The following is a 20443-nucleotide window of genomic DNA, read 5'->3' on the forward strand; positions in this document are numbered from 1 at the left end:
GGCCTCCATGTCCATCACCATCTCCCGGAGTTCACTCAGATTCACGTCCATCGAGTCAGTGATGCCATCCAGCCATCTCATCCTCTGTCATCCCCTTTTCCTCCTGCCCCTAATCCCTCCCAGCATCAGAGTCTTTTCCAATGAGTCAACTCTTTGCATGAGGTAGCCAAAGTACTGGAGTTTCAGCTTTAGCATCATTCCTTCCAAAGAACACCCAGGGCTGATCTCCTTTAGAATGGACTGGTTGGATCTCCTTGCAGTCCAAGGGACTCTCAAGAGTCTTCTCCAACACCACAGTTCAAAAGCATCAATTCTTCACTGCTCAGCTTTCTTCACAGTCCAACTCTCGCATCCATACATGACCACAGGAAAAACAATAGCCTTGACTAGATGGACCTTTGTTGGCAAAGTAATATTTCTGCTTTTGAATATGCTATCTAGGTTGGTCATAACTTTCCTTCCAAGGAGTAAGCGTCTTTTAATTTCATGGCTGCAATAACCATCTGCAGTGATTTTGGAGCCCCCAAAATAAAGTCTGACACTGTTTCCACTGTTTCCCTATCTATTTCCCATGAGGGTCTTAGTGAGGCAGAATAAAAAAAAAAAGAAGAAGGGAAACAAGGGAGGGAGGGAGAGAAAGAGGGAAGGAGAGAGAGGGGAAGGAAGAAGGAAGGAGAAATTCAGTAAGAATTTTCTTTTCCCCCTTCATGATAAATGTCCCTCATTCCTTTGTTTTTAATAGCCCTTTCTGTCCTATCTTCTATCCTTACAAATTCTGATTTTTTATTACACTGGAGAGAAAACTAACATCCACTATATTGCTGTACCATGTAACAATAGGACAGTTAGTGACAATAATTTGATCTCAAAAGACATGTAACCCACACTATATCTAAATCAGTGCAGTTAGGAGACAAGTCATAAAGTCATTTTATTGAATTTTCTCAATAATATTACCACTCAATAGAGAAAGAAAATCAGGAGTTCTCACTGCTTAGAAAATTCAACAAAGCAGGTAAATATCTTTACCTTAAATTAGATGTCAGTTTTCTTACTGTTTCCTTGACAGACGTGCTTTGAGAAGATTCTGTCAGTGCAGAAGCAACTTTACAATCACCACTCACAGAAACTCTGGCTTTATATCCAGAACTTGGATTTAAATCTTCCACTGGCATACTGGGCAAAAACAAGCTGAGGTTTAGAATTTCCAAGTGGAAATCATACACAATAAATGAGGTGTTAATATACAACAAATCAATGCATGGACATAAATGTAATGCTGAAAACTGTCATTTACACAGCTATATAAAAGCAATTCTCAATTATATGAATACTGTTTATTCCTAAAAAATCTTGTTTCAAGGTTTTTGGGCAACCACAATTAAACAGAATTGGCAGTAATTTATTTTTAACAACAGCAGTCATTTACCACTTGCCTCTTATTTGTTGAAAGAAGTTTTTAAACCCAAGTTCTACTTTAGCCTGTGGGAGAGTGAAAATGTTAGTTGCTTCAGTCATGTCGGACTCTCTGCAGCCCCATGGACTTCAGCCTGCCAGGCTCCTCTGTCCATAGAATTCTCCAGGCAAGAATACTGGAGTGGGTTGCCATTTCCTTCTCCAGGGGATCTTCCTGATCCAGGGATCAAACCCGGGTCTCCTGCATTGCAGGCAGATTCTTTACAGTCTGAGCCACCAGCTTGTGGGAGGGTAGGTACTAAAGGTAGGTCCAGAAATAAGGCAAAGTCAGTTGAAAGAAGTATTTAGTCAAGACCTGATGGAGGAAGAGTGTTTCAGGTGAAGGGTAATGATACTAGGGTAGAAACAAAGTAAGGTCTTTGCGAGATACTTGAGAAGGCCAGGGCTGCAGGGGTGGGGCACACAGGAAGATGCAGAGAGCAGACCCGAGAGGTACTGGCTATGGCGTGGGGGCTGGGGCTTATTTTAAGCAGAGCAGGTGCTCCCACTTGAGGGTTTCTTACATGGAGGGAGGTAATCTGATTGACACATGTTTTAAAAGGATAACTGGCTGCAGCATGGAGGTTAACTAACAATGATGATTCATGAAGTAGCACATAGTGTGTTAATGAGGCCTACGGGTTTCAGTGTTAATGAGAATAAAAATGCTTAAGAGGGCTAGGGGATACACAATATGGGAGGCAAACCCGGGTAGGCAGGTTGGGGCCAGATGATGCAGAGTCTTGTCCACCAAGTGAAAAGGAGATTTTTGTAATCCTTTCGTGCTAACATCCATGAATTAAGACCACAGCTCTGGAGAGTTTCCTGTATTCACACTATCTGGGTCTTTTTAAAAAAACTGGATAATAGCTTATAGCAAATGGAAAGTGCTTCTACTGTCAACAGTTCTTTGGCATTAATTATACTGTCTAACTTCAGCTGATACTTTATTTAAGATTAAGAACATTATAACTAATGCTTAATTGTCCATTAAAGAACATTCACACAGTGTCTGGCACTTATTAATTATAACCTCCTTTATGCTGAAATTTTATTAGAGAAGTCCTTAAAGTTTTTTTTTTTATTTTTTTTTTTTTTACCATTTTGGGGATGCTGGAAACTCAGGCTGCTGTTGGCATGGAGGGTAAAATGCACTACACCAGAAGACACACATTCCTCCCTGAACCTTTGTTTCTTCTCCTGCCACATAATAACAGAGCCTACTTCACAGAGCTGTGCCAAAGATTATACAAGATATACACAGAATTTATGCCTCTGTTATTAAGTCCTCAGTAGATGGTACCTAGTTATCATTGTCATTATAATCATCTTTATTATTACTACCACTACTAAATGAATTTGATGATTCTTCCATTAAGATTTTCTTAATTGGATCATAGTTCTAACATGAACTGTGTAGTTATGATTCAAAGATTATTTGAAGAAAATCAAAAGTTCATAAAAACCTAAAAGTAATATATGAAATAATACACAAACACACATATACAACATGTGTATACACATACACATACACACATACAGACACATTCGGAGCAGAGTGAGGTAAGAATTTGCTTCCTTGAAAACATTTTTTCCCTCTATTGGATAGCCAAAATATTTAGCTGATTACATTTAAATGTGACAAAAGGCTCATGTCAAGAATATCCTAGCATACAATGATTATTACACTTACATATATGTATGGAAATAAGATTATAAGCCATACAAAAAAAACTAGGTCATAATTTCATTCTTTGACTGTATTAGAATAATTTGAATTAGTTGCTTGCTACGAGTAGGAAGTTAAGCCTATTCCATTCCTGAATCCTCACAAAAGAAAATAAAAGGTTTGGGAAAAGAGTAAGAAATCTAGGGTATTCTATTCTTTCCTATCTCCTTTAAAATTCTGTTCCACTTTTAATTGCCTTTGCTTGTTGCTATTATTTTCTTTCTCCTTGTATTTAAACACTGGTAATTACTTTTCAACAGTATAATTGTACTCCCTTGGAATTTTGTATAATTGCAGTACACTCACCTTTCCCAGTTAGGTGATGAAGAATTTCTGTTTATTTCTGGAGTATCACTGCACAGCTCCTGTTTTTCTTCTAAAGAACATAGACAAAAATGAAGATAACCACATTTTGGCAATAACACGTAAGAGTGAACTAAAGGAAGTGTTAGCAGCTCATTAACAACTTGCACGTAATTTGGCTTTGTATTCAAACACTCTTGTAAAACTGCACCAATATCTTTTCAAGACAATTTACAATAACCTCTTAATAAAGTGTACACAGTGTACAAGAATCTGAGAGCCTCTGTAGCTTGTTTTTTTGTAATTTCTTTCTAATGATGCTTATTTTCTGTTATTGGTGTGCACAGGATGACTCACTGGACCTGTTTAGTGTCCCTTCTCTCAGCAGCCTCTGCACCCAGACAAGGACTTGTCTTTCCTAGTGTCTTACTCTCTTCCTTTGGGTTCAGGTTCAAAGACATCCTGAAAGACCCCAATCAGAAATGTGCCCCTAGAAGAGAGTTGGATTTTAATGCAGTAAGAGACCTACAATCATTGAGTTCGTCTTCTCACTCAGGGAACCTCAGAATCAAGAGGTTCAGAGAGGTGAGTGCTTTGTTAACAGTCCATAGAAAAGCAGAAATGCTTTGATCCCCTTGGACTGGTTTCAAGAGGATCTTGGGGAGAGTCTAAGAAATAAGTCAAAGTGTTCTTCTTCCATCTAACTCTAGAATCCTTTGTGATAACTGTGATATTGTTCCACCAAGTAAACCCTCGCTACAAAGTCCAAGGCCATTGAAGGCCAAGTGGAACAGGAAAGCAACAAGAAATGTTTTAGATGGTTAGGACCTGCCCGACTACTCTAAGGAGACATAGAAGAGAATAGACAGAGAGGTTTTCCAAGCACACTGCAGGCACTGTTGGTTTTACTCATGATCTGCATACAAAGTGAAATTTCTTAACCTAATAGCCAACTAATTCATAATTACAGTCATTTGAAAATATTTCACAATTTGTTCCTTCCAAATCCAGGATGAGTATTTGAAATTAAATGTTAATTTTAGGATCAAAATTGTACTAACAATTTTTCTATTACAATTTGGAAATCCAACTGGCACATACTTGAAGGCATGTTAATAGCTTGAAACTTCTATAAAAGACTGGCTTTAAAATTAAGAGATTCTTACAATAGAAATCTTGATTGTGTAATGGCAAATTATCCCAATTATGATGAAAAAGAAAAAGTGTGATTTCTTATGGCCTGCACTAATGGGTTCAAATATAAAGATGTGAATGAATGACTGATTAGGTTACCTAAGCAACAGAGTATAAAGGAAAGGAGTGCTTACATCTAAGAGTGAACACGAAATGATGGCATGGATCAATACAAAAATGACTGGGAGTGACTGAGTCAAAATGAACAGAGACCTATTTAGGAGACTAAGAAAGCCTTTAAAACTTATTTCAGATTAAGAAGATGACAATGAAAAAACAGTGGTTCTGCTGTTTAGGCCAATAGCATAATATTACAATAAAGGAGACAATGGTATAATAATATGAACATAATGAATTCTGGTAATAATAACGAATGAACACTAAAGAAAATAAAATTTTCTGAGTCTAGTTTGTTTCCAGCTCTCTGTCCTGGGAAATTGTCTTTAGATTGAAAACTATAACATGGGAACTTTATGTTTAAAAAAAGGTCAAATCTCTCATCTGAGACAAATTACACCCCATGGATAATAAATGTGCTTGTTGAACTACTCTTAGTGATCTCAGAGGAGTCATGCAAAATAGGGAAAGAACTAAATGACTGAAAACAGAGGAAGGTCATCATCATTTTCAAAAATAGTTTCTGAAAATGACAGATCTGATATCAATCCTCAGCAGATTTCTAAATAAAATTCAAGGAGGAGGGTGACATCTGTGCACTCTTGGGAATTCTAGGCAGTGAGGTCATGCAGGAGGCATTATTTTCAGGCAGGGAGTGCCCCTTCAAAACGTGTGAGGCTGGCAGCTTAGTCTCTATCACCTCTCCTCCCACTGCTGGAACAACAGATTTAACTTTTCAAAATCCAAACTGCTACCATAAGATATGTCACATAAGTCAAACTGAAAACAACTCAAGACATTACAACTAATATATGTAAACTGAATTCTTTTTTTTACCTTTTTTCATAAGAGAAACTTCCTTTTTTTCTTGTTTCAATGGAACATCAGTGTCACTTTCATCTAAAATCTGAAAAACAAGCTCTTAATTTAAAGCTGCACCAAAACAAAGGGTATATCGTAAGGTGAAAAAATGACCTTGAACATCAATGCCCATATCAGAGACCATAAAGTATACTTTACAGACATGTTATGCAGGGACACAAACATACATGTTGTCAGAAATTATACTGGCACGTAGCTCAAGTATGGTTGCATTATAAATGTCATATTTACATCTATCATTTCTTCAAAGGAATATTTACATTCCTACCAATACTGCGATAGATTTTTTTTAAAATCCAAATCTTAGGTGGATGTCATGTTGACTGTAACACATGGGCCAAGTATTTGATCACCAGGAGCAACCATGGAGCCTCTGTTGTTTGGGAAGGGCAGTCCCAGTTCTAGTTGCTACAGAGTAGACCCAGAGAATGAACTCGACATCAGTGCAATGAGAAGTCTGGGGAGGCTCAGGCCTCGGGCCCAAGAGTGTGATGGGGAAGAACATGCGGCCCAGACTGGGGAGCACACCTGGGAAGGTGAGAGAAGGGACACCTGGTCTTCTGACAAAAGAGGAAGTCTGCTTAAAGTGGGATGCAGATCCTTAATGTGTTGAATGCAGGAGACAGGAGGGTTGGCGGCACTGAGAGTGAGGGGAGGGGGGTGTGTGTGTGTGTGTGGTGGTGGGGATGGGGGCTAAGTGGAGTTGGGAGAATTTGGGGGGTAGAATATGACAATCAGAAGCCAGGTATCCCATAACTTTGCGAATTCTGTGAGCCTATTTTTCAAGGCTCAATCAAAATAAATTTATATTTTGGGAATACACTTCTTTAGATCAGAGGGGGGTGGTGGGAGGAGTAGAGAGAGAGAGTTTATTTATACGTGTGAGTTGTTCAGTCGTGTCCAACTCTTTGCTACCCCCTGGACTGTAGCCTACTAGGCTCCTCTGTCCATGGAATTCTCCAGGCAAGAACACTGGAGTGGGTAGCCATTTCCTTCTCCAGGGTATCTTCCTGACCCAGGGATTGAACCCTGGTCTCCTGCATTGCAGGCAGATTCTTTACCATCTGAGCCACCAGGGAATCCTGAGTTTATCTATACCACTCAGGAAAATAGACCCAGAAGCTCCTTTCATGTATTTTCAAGTGTGTGAGAAGGTGGGGCAAAGACAGTAAAAAAGGAATATGGAGAAGACAGGGGGCAAAGCAAAAGCTCTGTCTGCTCCTTGATCTGAAAACCTCTGAACACTTGCTGAGATGCATGAGACTTCTGATTACATCACCTGTGTGTGGCATGGAGCTGTCAGTTCTCTGGAGCTCACCCTTTGTGTGTGTATCCTTCACCTTTCCTGTCCCCTCTAAACTGCTAAACCAATGTGGAACAGAGAGGCTATCAACCCTCCTTCTCTCCTCTCCCGGGAAACAAAGGCACGTATTTTACATGGTGTTCGGGAGACAGCGCTCTGTCAAAGCAGGTTAAATGGGCACACATGTAACCTAGCAACGAAACAGCAGTGAGGCTGTCCATCACCGTCATTTTCTATTCCACCCAAATCAAGAGAAAGCAAGCCTTGCAGGTAGGGGAAATAAATAAAACTGATTTTAAGCTACTTTGGTCTATTTCAAAATGTTTTTATTCTTACACTGTGAATAAATTCATGTGCCAGGAAGTAAATAAAATGCATATACTTTCAAAAGTTCATCTTGCAAAATGACTTTAAAGTGGATATCTTATTTATTTCTGATGTAACAGAAAATTTAAAGTTATCTTCTGATGCGTTGACGTGTAAGGAAGATCTACATACTTTAAGTGTCTCTCCTTTGAATTGAATCTTTTTTGACTAGTTTATAAGCAGCATGGGCTTACCTGGTGGCTCAGATGGTAAAGAATTTACCCACAATGTGGGAGACCTGGGTTCCATCTTCAGTCAGGAAGATCCCCTGGAGGAGGGCATGGGTACCCACTCCAGTATTCTTGCCTGGAGAATTCCATGGACAGAGGAGCCTGGCAGGCTACAGTCCATGGGGTTGCAAAGAGTTGGACATGACTGAGTGACTAACACTCTCACTTAAGCTTAGCACACACTATTTCCCATCACAGTTAACAGCAATCACAAGGGAAGCTCAGGAGAGGAATGAACTACTTAACGCCTTTAGCAATAACCACTTTATAATAATCTATGATGATCCTGCTCAGATGTGTTCATTTTCTTTGGTAACCTCTCCTTATGATGGAAATCAGACAAGATAAAAGAATCCAAGCTTAACAAAAATGGCAGGACTCTCAGCAAGAACTCTTGGGGGTGGTATTATTAACTCAGTCTCCTGAAATTACTTTTGCATTTTATTATTTAGCTCTCTGCTTTGAGCTTGCTATGTGTAGGGCTGTTTCCATGAAGATCAGCTATGTCCACTCACCCCTCTAGATGTTACTTAAACAAAGCTTTACCATCTCTATTGCAGGAGAGACTTCTTCTTTTCTTTTCCTTTCTTATATTTCCTTTATTCTTTGGCATAGGAATGTTTAAAATATTTTGGATAAATAATTCACAGTCTACAGTATTTCTTTTTGAATGACACTGTGTAAATATCTGAGTTCAGAGGAAACTGTTTTTTGTTTGTTTACAATGTACTTGTAGTTTTGAAGGTCTGGATTTTTTCAAGCCGAGACAAGGAAACACGTAGTTTTTTTTTCAATGACACTATTTGTATACTCTGATACTTGCAGAGCTCTTTCACATACATCATTTCATTATAGGAATATTCTCCAGTCTCTTAGGCTTAACTGTGTCTCATACTCTGCAGTCTGGGGATATCGCTTTCCTAAGATTTTACCTCTAGTCATGAAATAGATAACACTTCCCACATAGTAAATGAGATTACAGTTAAGTCTTAACGAGAGGTTTTAGATACCTTAATTAAAATTATGTTAACAATGAGTAGAGTGGGATTTGTCAGTTCTCCAAGGGATGCAAAGGATCAGTATAATACCATATGCTCAGTTTTGTGAAGTATGTATTTAAGAGGATAAATAAATCATAAAAAAGTTGGAGAGGAGAAAGAACACACCGTAGTCAACTGTGTAACAATCTTCTCACTCAATTGTCTTTAAGGAAGCCTTAACTGTTATCACTTTGGTTTTTCTCTGTTTCTTTGCCCCTCCACACCCATCCCAAACATTTTATCAAGGACCCATGAAGGCTACCAGGCTAGTTTGTGCCCTCCTGCCAAGTTCCAAGACCCTTCCTGTTTTTACTCTCCCAGAGTTAATGCTATGTTCTAGGTACTTCCCTTTGGTTCATTAATGTATTCAATAAAATTGAGTTCCCTGTATGGGTCAGACACTGCTATAATGAAGACAACAAAGTCCTTCCTTTATGGAGCTTATTTTCTAGTGAGGCAGAGAGATACTAAATAAGTAAAATGACAGGTATATAACTCTGCAAGTTCTGTGAAAAAAATAACGCAGGTAAGAGAAGAATGAATCAAGTTACACGGCTCCTCTCTGGGCTCACTGTTCTCTTCCACACTCGCCTTTTCCAGGTCTTGGACTTGCTGTGGATTTGTTTATTCCCCCAACTTTTTTCTAGTCTCTTCTCAAACACCCTCCTTCAGCTTGGCCTTGCTTGCCCCCTCTATATCAAACTGCTCTCACTCTCACCATCCAACAATGACACTTCCTGCCCCTTCCTCTGCTCTATTTCTCACCTTAGCACTTACCACTGTCCACCATGAAACACAGTTTACTTATTTATCTTATCTGTTGTCAGATCCCCCCACTAGAATGGAAGGGCCATGAAGACAGGGAGTGGTGCCTAATTTTTACCTGCTGTATTGCCAATATCTAGGTCAGTAACTGATACTCCATATATTCATAGAAAGAAACTGAGTTAAAAGCAAGGCAAGAAAATCCATGTGTGTCGCTGAGGGTGGGGAGTCGTGGAGTCCAGGCATTATGAACAAGGGAAAAGGCTGTGAAGGAAAAATAAACTTAGGGAGTTGGAGGCCAAGGAAGATGAGGGTGCCTAGAGTGAAGTGAGAGAAGGAATGAGTAGTAGGCAGTGAGGACAGAAAGGAGGTGAGGCCAGGTCACACAGGGCCTTGGAGGGCACTTCATTTCGTTCTAAATGTGAGCAGAAGCCATCAGAGGGTTCACCTCCCACACTGCTGCTGGGAATGTAAACCGGTATAGCCACTATGGAGGCTCCTTTAAAAACTAAAAATAGAGTTGCCATATGATCCAGCAATGCCACTCCTGGGCACATATCCAGACACAACTCAAATTTAAAAAGACACATGAACCCCTATGTTCATGCAGCACTATTCACAGTAGCCAAGACATAGAGACAACCTAAATGTCCACTGAGAGATGAGTGGATTAGGAAGATGTGGTGGAACAGTATTCATCCATAAAAAAGAGTGAAATAATGCCATTTGCAGCAATGTGGATGGACCTAGAGATTATCATACTAAGTGAAGTAAGTTAGAAAGAGAAAGCAAGTACACATATGACATCACTTCCATGTGCAATCTAAAATAACCACACAAATGAACATATGTATGAAACAACAGACTCACAGACATAGAGAACAGACTTGTGGGTCAAGGGGCAGGGGAGCCGGGGCAGGAAGGACTGAGAGTTGGGAATTAGCAGAGGCAAACTATGATATGCTGCTGCTGCTATGATACGCTGCTAAGTCGCTTCAGTCGTGTCCGACTCTGTGCGACCCCAGAGATGGTAGCCCACCAGGCTCCCCGTCCCTGGGATTCTCCAGGCAAGAACACTGGAGTGGGTTGCCGATTCCTTCTCCAATGCATGAAAGTGAAAAGTGAAAGGGAAGTTGCTCAGTCGTGTCCGACTCTTCGCGACCCCATGGACTGTAGCCTACCAGGCTCCTCCATCCATGGGATTTTCCAGGCAAGAGCACTGGAGTGGGGTGCCACCGCCTTCTCCAAACTACGATATATAGGATGGATAAACAACAAGGTCCTACCGTACAGCAGAGGGAACTACATTCAATATCCTGTGACAAACCACAATGGAAAAGAATATGACAAAGAATGTATGTATGTATGTATGTGTAACTGAGTCACTCTGCCGTACAGAAGAAATTAACACACATTCTAAATCAACTATACTTCAATAAGTTTTTCTAAAAAGGAAGCCAGCAGAAGGTTCTATCAGTAAGTAGGAGAAAAGCATTATCTGACATTGTTTGGATGAGATACTCAGATTTTCACACTGTGGAGTCAAAAATAAGCAGTGGAATCATTTATAGAGCTATTATTGTGGTCTTGGTGAGAGACATCAGTGAATTGGCCAGGTGGGTAGCTATGGAGGTGACAGAACAGAGTATATATTTGAAGGTTGAGTCAGTAAGATTGGTAGATGGGTTGAGTACAGGCTGTGAAAGATGGAGAGAAATTCAAGTTTTGGCCTGAGCAGCTGCGAGTGATGGTGACATTTACTGATATGGGGAAGCATGCAGAAGTCCCTTGGAATTTTTTTCCCTCTTGATTTAGATAACCTTCTGTGTCCCAATTCATCCTGGTAATTATTATTTTTCTGTCTATAATTAATCCCTCAAATAAAACTTCAGGGGGTTAAATTATAATAAACTGTGGAAAATTCTGAAAGAGATGGGAATACCAGACCACCTGACCAGCCTCCTGAGAAATCTGTATGCAGGTCAGGAAGCAACAGTTAGAACTGGACATGGAACAACAGACTGGTTCCACATTGGGAAAGGAGTACGTCAAGGCTTATTTAACTTGTCACCCTGCTTATTTAACTTATATGCAGAGTACATCATGAGAAACACTGGGCTGGATGAAGCACAAGCTGGAATCAAGATTGCTGGGAGAAATATCAATAACCTCAGATATGCATATGGCACCACCCTTATGGCAGAAAGTGAAGAAGAACTAAAGAGCCTCTTGATGAAGATGAAAGAGGAGAATGAAAAAGCTGACTTAAAGCTGAACATTCAAAAAACTACGATCATGGCATCTGGTCCCATTGCTTCATGGCAAATAGATGGGGAAACTGGAAAAAGTGGCTGACTTTATTTTTGGAGGCTCCAAAATCACTGCAGATGGTGATTGCAGCTATGAAATTTAAAAGACACTTGCTCCTTGGAAGAAAAGTTATGACCAACCTAGACAGCATATTAAAAAGCAGAGACATTACTTTACCAACAAAGGTCCATCTTGTCAAGGCTATGGTTTTTCCAGTAGTCATATATGGATGTGAGAGTTGGACTACAAAGAAAGCTGAGCGCTGAAGAATGGGTGCTTTTGAACTGTGGTGTTGGGGAAGACTCTTGAGAGTCCCTTGGACTGCAAGGAGATCCAACCAGTCCATCCTAAAGGAGATCAGTCCTGAGTATTCACTGGAAGGACTGATGTTGAAGCTGAAACTCCAATACTTTGGACACCTGATGCGAAGAGCTGACTCATTGGAAAAGACCCTGATGCTGGGAAAGATTGAGGGCAGGAGGAGAAGGGGACAACAGAGGATGAAATGGTTGGATGGCATCACCGACTCAATGGAGAAGAGTTTGAGTAGACTCCGGGAGTTGGTGATGGATAGGGAGGCCTGGTGTGCTGTGGTCCATGGGGTCAAGAGGAGTTGGACACAACTGAGCAACTGAACTGACTGAACTGATGCGAACAATGGCTTCACTGCATCACCCACCCTAACACCTCGTCTTTGCCCCAGTTATTTTCAACTGACTTAAGGACACTGACCCAGCTGAAATTTCAAATCCTCAGTGCCACCCTTGCCCACTTAGATTCCTCTGGTCAAGTCCTCTTTATAATGACATCATTGTTTCAGGTTTCCATCTCAAAACTGTCATCACTTTTTATGGTTTAATCTACCATACACCTTTCCAAGCTGTGCTATTTTTCCCTCAAAATGTTTTAATATCCCTTGTCTTCTTGTACTAAAATCTCCAGGCAGCAGATTCCAATTTGGTTTTTTCATCCTTAGTTTCTCATCTTTGCAGAACTGTTTGACTATCACAACATTTTCATAACATAAAGAATTAATTCTTTAGAGAAAATCTCCACAATTCAACTTTCCTTCTCAAAACTGGGTTCCAGGTCCTGACTACTTTCTCCTTCAGGTACAAACCCTTAACTGGTTTTCAAAGCTCTTTTCAAGGTGATTCTAAGATATTGGCAAAACCAATACAATATTGTCAAGTTAAATAAAATAAAATTTTAAAAAAAGCATTAATAAATATACAGGTTTTACTGAAAATTCTGTTGAGAAAAGGAGGAAACATTTAAACAAGGCAAAAGTCAGCTTAAAATTACCATGAAAACACTCTAGCTTACTTCTTCAATTGCTAGCTGCCTCATCTCTCTCTACACACCTTCTCCTCCAGACTCTCCAGTTCCACAGCACCAGTGTTTTTCTGCTTGTGGGACTGCCTCCTTTTCCCTCCCTCCCACCGCTCCCCACATACACAGAGTCACTCTCCAGCTCTGGCTTCTTTTCCACATAGCATTGTCACTCTCTCAATTTGCATTCTTTACTCCCACCTCCTGGGCCCCCGGAAGGCAACTGCCTTCTTTGGAATTACAAAAGGTGGTTTTTAAAAATGTTTTTCATAATCTAAAGAATTATTTTCATTCTGTTACAAATCATCCCATTAATTCTCATAATAACCCTAAGAGTAGGTAATATCATTATTCCCCTTTTATAGGTAAGAAAACAGAAGACCATGAGTTGATACAGCTGACATGCAGCATGCAGGGCTGAATGTGAACCTGGATCAATCTCAGAATTCATAGTCTGTCTCTTTTCCATAAAACAATGCTAACTCGTGGTTTTGTAAAATTGTCTTCCAATTTTTCTGCTTCTTTAGGGTAGAGATAATGGTTTTTGTGTGTGTGTGTGTGTCCTTCCAAATCCCTAATGGAGATTCAATAAATGTGTCTTAAATTGGTGTATGGTTGCTGACAGTTCACAAACTCGCATTTGAATATTTAGATTCATTATAATTCACCCATGAGACTTTCCTCTAGGTCAAGGGCTGTATCACATATTGTCTTTGTGTCTGTCAATCTGTTGGTGAGTTGATGAATGATGCTGCAGAGGGTGAGTATAGACAATTTTTCTTCCAAAGCCCTTGGGGCAGCTCTGGTTTTTATCTTATAAAGGGGCTGCTATATCTGAAATTTCTGATACCATCAGCAACAATCACAGGACAATACAGGCTCCTACAGAGGCAATGGTAACATCATCAACCAGGAAAACTGACTAAGAAATGGCCTGCTTTTAAAGTAACACATCTTCAGTCATCTGAAATCATATGGCAATATCAATGCAGTTTCCTACTAAATTTTTTTCTGTTATAAGTCAGAAAAATTTATATTTTTAATTTTTATATTTGAAGTGTGAATGAGGCTGATTTAGGGACTAGCTATGCAGGTTGTTTACTTTTTTTAAATCTTTTTGGGTTACTGAGTCATCTTTTCATTTTCACTGTCATACAATGCTGATGCTAAAACTTATTGTGGCCTTTTGTTTGTTTTTGGATTTGGGTTGCTTCTTGGGGGTACTACCATAGAGCATAAACCTAGACATGGGGAACTCACCAGCTCTTCCAGACCTTCCTCAGCTTCTGTGTTCCCCCACGGAAGCCCTGTCAATGACCCCAGGGATTCAGATTTGGTTGATGCCTTTCCTGGACTGGCATCAGCGTCTTTTTTAAGATGCCATAAAGAGCTAATTAGGTGCAACTGGTAAAGGATTTAATTTATGCTAAGCCTGGAAGATGGTTCCACCCACTCATTCCTTTACTCATCAATCTTTCTTCAGCCCCAGAAAGTGCCACACTCTGAACTAAACGCTGGAGGTTACATCTTTCAGAATAAACCCTGGAGACATCATAGCCAAATTCTTAAAATACATCTGTCAGTGGTGATCTGGCCACTGAGTTTTTTAAATGTCTGTGGTTTTGAAAAATGAAAGGAATCTATCTGTCAGTCTGTTCTAACCTAAGGCCAGGTACAAGGCAAAAAAGACCTAAATGACCACAGAGGACAAAAGGGCTAAGGCCAAAAAAGTAGTATGGTTCATGGTTATTAAACAGGTGGGTCCAACCTGACTTAAAAACAACCATACCATAGATATTCTTTCATCACCTTAGCAAATGATATTCAGAGCAGTAACTGAAAGAAAGATTGTTATAAAATATGGAAAAGCAACAAATACTGGTATAGGAAAAGTAAATGCTGTTTCATGGCAGAGTCAGAAAATTTGCATAATGTCAACTTGGAGTACATGTTGTGCCAAGATGAACAAGAGCATGTGTGTAACAAAAAGTACTTTCATCACCCTGACTTGAGTCTCAGAAAATTATTCTTGCTGAACTTTTACTGTTGGCATTGGTAATTTTATTCCCCTCAGGTTCCTGCATTGTGAAGCATTCTTCTAATTGATCATTTGCTTGCCTGACCATCTGTTGTGGTTTGGCAACCTAATTTTCCCCATCACCTTTCAGAATAGTTTCCCTAGAATGTCTATTCCATAGAGTCACTTCTTATATCTCAACTGGTGACTTAACTTGAGATTGCTTACCTCTTTGACAAGATGCTTGAGAATCTAGTCCTACTGCTTCCTTTTTATTTTTATCGCTTCTATTAAGCATGGTAGAATGACAGTTGATCAGACCACGTCACTTTGAGGGGCACTGGGGTCCTATGGAGCTCATATGCCAAATTTTTGCCTGGAGTAAAGTTGAACTGCCAATTTATCACAGAACAGCGCACAAGGAACTTTTAATTGAACTCAGACAAACCCTTAATTACAACAGTACCACGGGGCATTGCTCCAGTAAAGCAGAACTGCCTAGCAAGCTTCACTCAGACTTGGATTCCTCAGACATCTGCGAGAGGTGCTGCAAAAGAATTTCTACTTCCTCCCCTTCTGGAGTTAACTGGGACATGTTTGAACTTTACACTTGGGTGTGTAAATGTCTGAGACAGAAACGGTTCAGAATAGCCAGTATTCATTAAAAGGGAGGGCAGGGTGTGTGTCTTGAGCATGGAAGATGGAAAATAATATTTTCTGGAGGCCAAGGGTCAGGAGACATCAGCTCATGGGAGGGGTTGACAGTACAGTTATGATCACAACTATATTAGTAGACTTACAGTCTTAGGAGAGGAGAAAACTCTCCTTTCTAGGAATCAATCCTGAGACGATTATCCTGATGATTACTATGGAGACTGTAGGTTGACTGGGAAGAAAAGTGTCAGATCTTGCACACAAAAGGTCAAGTTTGGGGTGGATAAGGTAAGAAATGGGTTAAAGGTTAATGGGTTGAATGAAATGGGTTAAGCTAAAAATAGCTTAATCTGGGCAATGAATGGATGATGGCTGGATTTAAAAAAAAAATGAATTCAAGACTCTTGGCTGGAGAATGAAACTTTGTAAACCTATCTAAGCCACAACAGGCTGAATGTGAATCGATGCAGTATTTATCTGTGCCTTCAAATCCTGACCCCTGAGTAAGGAGTATTTGTGCACTCCAACCAATCTGTGTGGAATGGCCTGGCTGAACTGATGTGGAGTCAGCACACAGACATGAATGACAAAGGGAGAAGTCCTAATGAGGAGGGGTTAAGGAAGCGGGAGCTACGGTTGAAGGTGACCACTTCCTGAGAGTATGATCCTCAACAAGTTTATTTTCCTCATCTGTAAAAATGGGGATGAAAAGAGAACATACCCCTTCAATTATTAAAATGATTAGATGAGATGATACATGTGAAGTATTGTAGCTGAATTTCATCATGGTCACACAGAAAAAGGAAAGGCTAACTCCACGAAAACACACGTAGTGCACACACACACAGAGTAGAATTTCAGAAAAAAAATACAGTTTTGCAGGAGCTGAGGTTAAAAAAAACTGGACTGCACTAGTTACCTTGAAATGGGGGAGGGAACCATGGCAGTGCTAACAAGATTGTACAAAATAATGAAAGAAGTCTGCTGCAGCGCAGACTGGTGATCCCACAACTAACATCCCTGAAGTTCCAATTGAATGGCTATGTAGGGCATTCTGAAGAGGGTTAAGATGTCCTTAAAAAAAAAAAAAAAAAAACTCCTCATTATTTTCATGACAGTTTTTAATCTCTAAAATATGCCTGGAGTTTTAACTGAATCCCAGTTGGATATTTCCACAGCTCCAAACGACATGCAAGCAAGGTCTTACCAAGAACACTCATACTGCATGGATTCTGAAAATGAATGGCCCACAGTGGCTGAAAGGCCAAGCATAAATTAGTATCAAAAAGGAAAAAGTGAAGAGAAAGAAGGGAAACTGGCACAGAAGTGACACCTGCCAACTATGTGATCAGAAGGAACTGGTGATAAGGCAAATGAAGTCCAACACCCCATGAAGGATTAGGGAGCATGTGAAATGTGATACACATGAGATGCAAACATTAAAAGTGACTCAAAAATAAGGATTACCCCACTGATAAAGAGTATTTAAAAAAAATAGCCTCCAGAGACTGTAGGCCTTGGAGAAAAGAAATATAAAAAGCATTCAATCAAGGACTAAGGGGAGTAGGAGGAGGAAGAAGTTAGGAAACAGATGAAACTGCTGTAACCTTGAGCCCAGCAAATGAGGTGACTTTGGAGATTATGACAATATAACTGAAATAATCAGCAATGGTTGGATTCAATATAAATCTGAAAAACAATCAATGCTTTTATCATTTCACTTGAAATTGCACAACTGTTGGTACAAGAGCCAGAGTAATATATGTCTGAAACTTGAAAGAGAAGAAAATGAAGTACCCTAATATGAAAAAAAAAATTCTTTCCAAAGGCAGACTGACAGACATTAACAACACACAAAAGAAAGAATGTGCTGATACTGAAGCAACCTAAGTGTCCAATGACAGATAAACAGATAAAGAAGATGTGGTATATGTACAGTGGAATATTACTCAGCCATAAGGTAGAATGAAATCTTGCTATTTGTGACAACATGGATGTACGTGAAGGTCATTATGCTTAGTGAAGTAAGTCAGATAAAGACAAACGCTGTATACCTTCATTTATATGTAAGCATATACATGCATTCATGCTTAGGGAGCATGTGAAATATGATACACACGATATGCAAACATCAAAAGTGACTCAAAAATAAGGATTATCCCACTGAGAAAGAATATTTTTTTAAATAGCCTCCAGAGACTATAGGCCTTGGATAAAAGAAATATTAAAAGCATTCAATCAAGGATTAAGGGGAGTAGGAGGAGAAAGAAGTTAGGAAAACAGATCAAACTGCTGTAACCTTGAGCAGGTCATTCATTTGAACAAATATAACAAAACAGAAACAGATTCACAGATACAAGAACAAACCAGTGATTGCCAGAGGGAAATAGGTGGGAGGAGTGGTGAAATAGGTAAAGGAGATTAAGAGATACAAATTACAAGTTATAAAGTCAATAAGTTACAAAATGTAAGGTATAGCACAAGACACGCATTCCATGTTTTATAGCAGCTTTGTACTCTACATGATCTATGAAACTAGTGAATGGCTATGTTATATACCTCAAACCAACGTCATGTTGTAAGTCAATACATATTTCAATACATAGTAAAAAAAGAGTGGATGTAAAGCCTACTGTTGGGTACTGGAAAAAAAAAAAAAAAAGAGAGATGTTCTCCATGTAATGTGAACCAAAACACACACACACACTGGAAGAGCACAGGATGAGGGTTCTGGGCCACTGCCCTTCCAGTGTTACAGTTACAACTGGTAACGTCATTCCAGTCATCCTGTGCAGGGCAGTGGACACAGCAGGCTGTCTTAGCTGGAAACCCTTTAAATATTCAGGCACATAGCTCACCAGCACTGTCAAACTGTACTGGCCAACCCATGCAGATTGGCATAAAGGGAGAAAACACATGGTGAAGGTCAGAATGTGTCTTCCAATTGGACTGAGGCTGGGTTTATCTCTCAAAAGCTGCTATGATATTGTACAACAGTCTCATGAGTTTGGATAATGTGAAATCATTTCTGTGAGATAAGACTTTCTCTGAGCTGAAGACAAATTTTAGAGCCTATGACACCTGATGCTTTCAAACTGTGGTGCTGCAGAATCCCATGGACAGCAAGGATATCAAAACAGTTAATCCTAAAGGAAATCAACCCTGAATGGTCATTAGAAGGACTGATGCTGAAGCTCCAATACTCTGGCCACTTGATTCGAAGAACTGACTCACTGGAAAAGACCCTGATGCTGGGAAAGATGGAAGACAGAAGGAGAAAGGGATGACAGAGGATGAGATGGGTGGATGGCATTACTGACTCAATGGACATGAGTTTGAGCAAAGTCCAGGAGATGGTGGAGGACAGGGAAGCCTGGTGTGCTGCAGTCTATGGAATCACAAAGAGAAGGATACAACTTAGTGAGTGAACAACAGCATGACACCTGAAAATAAGACCCTGGGCTGCAGTAAATTCCCCAAAATAATAAAAACCACCTAACTGTGGCAAGTGGTCGGTAGCCAACCACTCTTCCTTAAGTGATAGCCCAATGCACCCTGTGTGCCCTCTTTAAATTTGACAGGTGCAGGGTCAGAATTAAAGCACACGCACATGCACGCACACACACACACACACACACACACACACAAGCACCACAGTAAGAAGATAACTGGGGAGGAGCCCAGGGGTTAAGAACAATCTTTTTTTAATTTCCAAGTTTAAGAAAGTACAGGCAGACAAACATGCAGAAGCAATTATTTCCTACTTGAATTGCTGCAACCACAGCCAAACAGAAAAATTAATGGGCATCTCTGGATAATGTATAGTGTTTATCCAGATTAATTAGATACCATGAATTTGAAAACGGACTTCCTGCTAGGATCACAGGGACACAAATTAATCATACCACACACATTCATGCAAGTAACATAAGAACTTGAGAAATATTACATGAAAAGACAACAACAATTTTAACATAAATGTCATACTTAATTTGTGCAAAAGCACTTGCTAAAAGCTGCATGCAGAGGACAGAGAAGTGACAAAGCAATGGCTACATGAAAAACACACAAAGACTTTGAAGATTCTGCAAAGCAGGTGGGGACGACTAATATGCAAAGGTACATTCTATCACATTTGGCTTCCAAGAGGTAGAGAGGCTGAGTTATTCACAACACTAGTAATATAGTCCTCTCTTCTTTTCTGCCCTCTGAATAAATGTTGACCCTTTTCCTTTTGAAAATATGTTGGTGCTCACTTCCTCCACATCCTATATTTAGTTGTTCCTTACTTCGATGTGAAGGGTTTTTTTTTTCTTTCCCATTCACAAATCACTTCTAGAGCTTTTCAACATCCTTTCAGATTCCTTCTTAAAACAATTATAATTATGGAGGAAATGATATGATGTTTGGGAATAAAGCTGGGGAGGGGGAGGATACAGATGAAACAAGATCAATCACGAATTGATAACTATTGGAACTAGGAAATGGGCACACAGGGGTTGACTCTGCTGTTTGAAATGTTCCATCTTGGAACCTTTTTAAAATAAACCTCCATTATTGTTATGTCATGTACCTTGTGACAATGTTTTTCTGCTGAAGGGCACATAAATTAGGCTAAAATCAGAAGACATTGTGCTTCTCATTGACTCATTTGTAATTAAAACTTAATCCATAATCTTAAATTGCATTTTGAGATAACTTACCTAAAGACACGAAAAATGAGGCAAGAATTTGTCTAATTACTCT

At 39.7% G+C, this 20443-nt stretch overlaps 1 protein-coding gene across 1 annotated transcript in view; it reads right to left on the reverse strand.

The window, feature by feature from the left end:
- MORC1 (MORC family CW-type zinc finger 1) overlaps positions 1-20443 on the reverse strand; it is a 159697-nt gene that overhangs the window by 21178 nt on the left and 118076 nt on the right. Inside the window, exons 21-23 of the mRNA XM_061428205.1 lie at positions 5636-5698; positions 3491-3557; positions 1030-1191 (exon numbers count right to left, since the gene is read on the reverse strand). Coding sequence (XP_061284189.1) covers positions 1030-1191; positions 3491-3557; positions 5636-5698 — 292 coding nt within the window. The remainder of the gene's footprint in view (positions 1-1029; positions 1192-3490; positions 3558-5635; positions 5699-20443) is intronic.

The sequence above is a fragment of the Bos javanicus genome, chromosome 1 (assembly GCF_032452875.1).
Source record: "Bos javanicus breed banteng chromosome 1, ARS-OSU_banteng_1.0, whole genome shotgun sequence".
Lineage (NCBI taxonomy): Eukaryota > Metazoa > Chordata > Mammalia > Artiodactyla > Bovidae > Bos > Bos javanicus.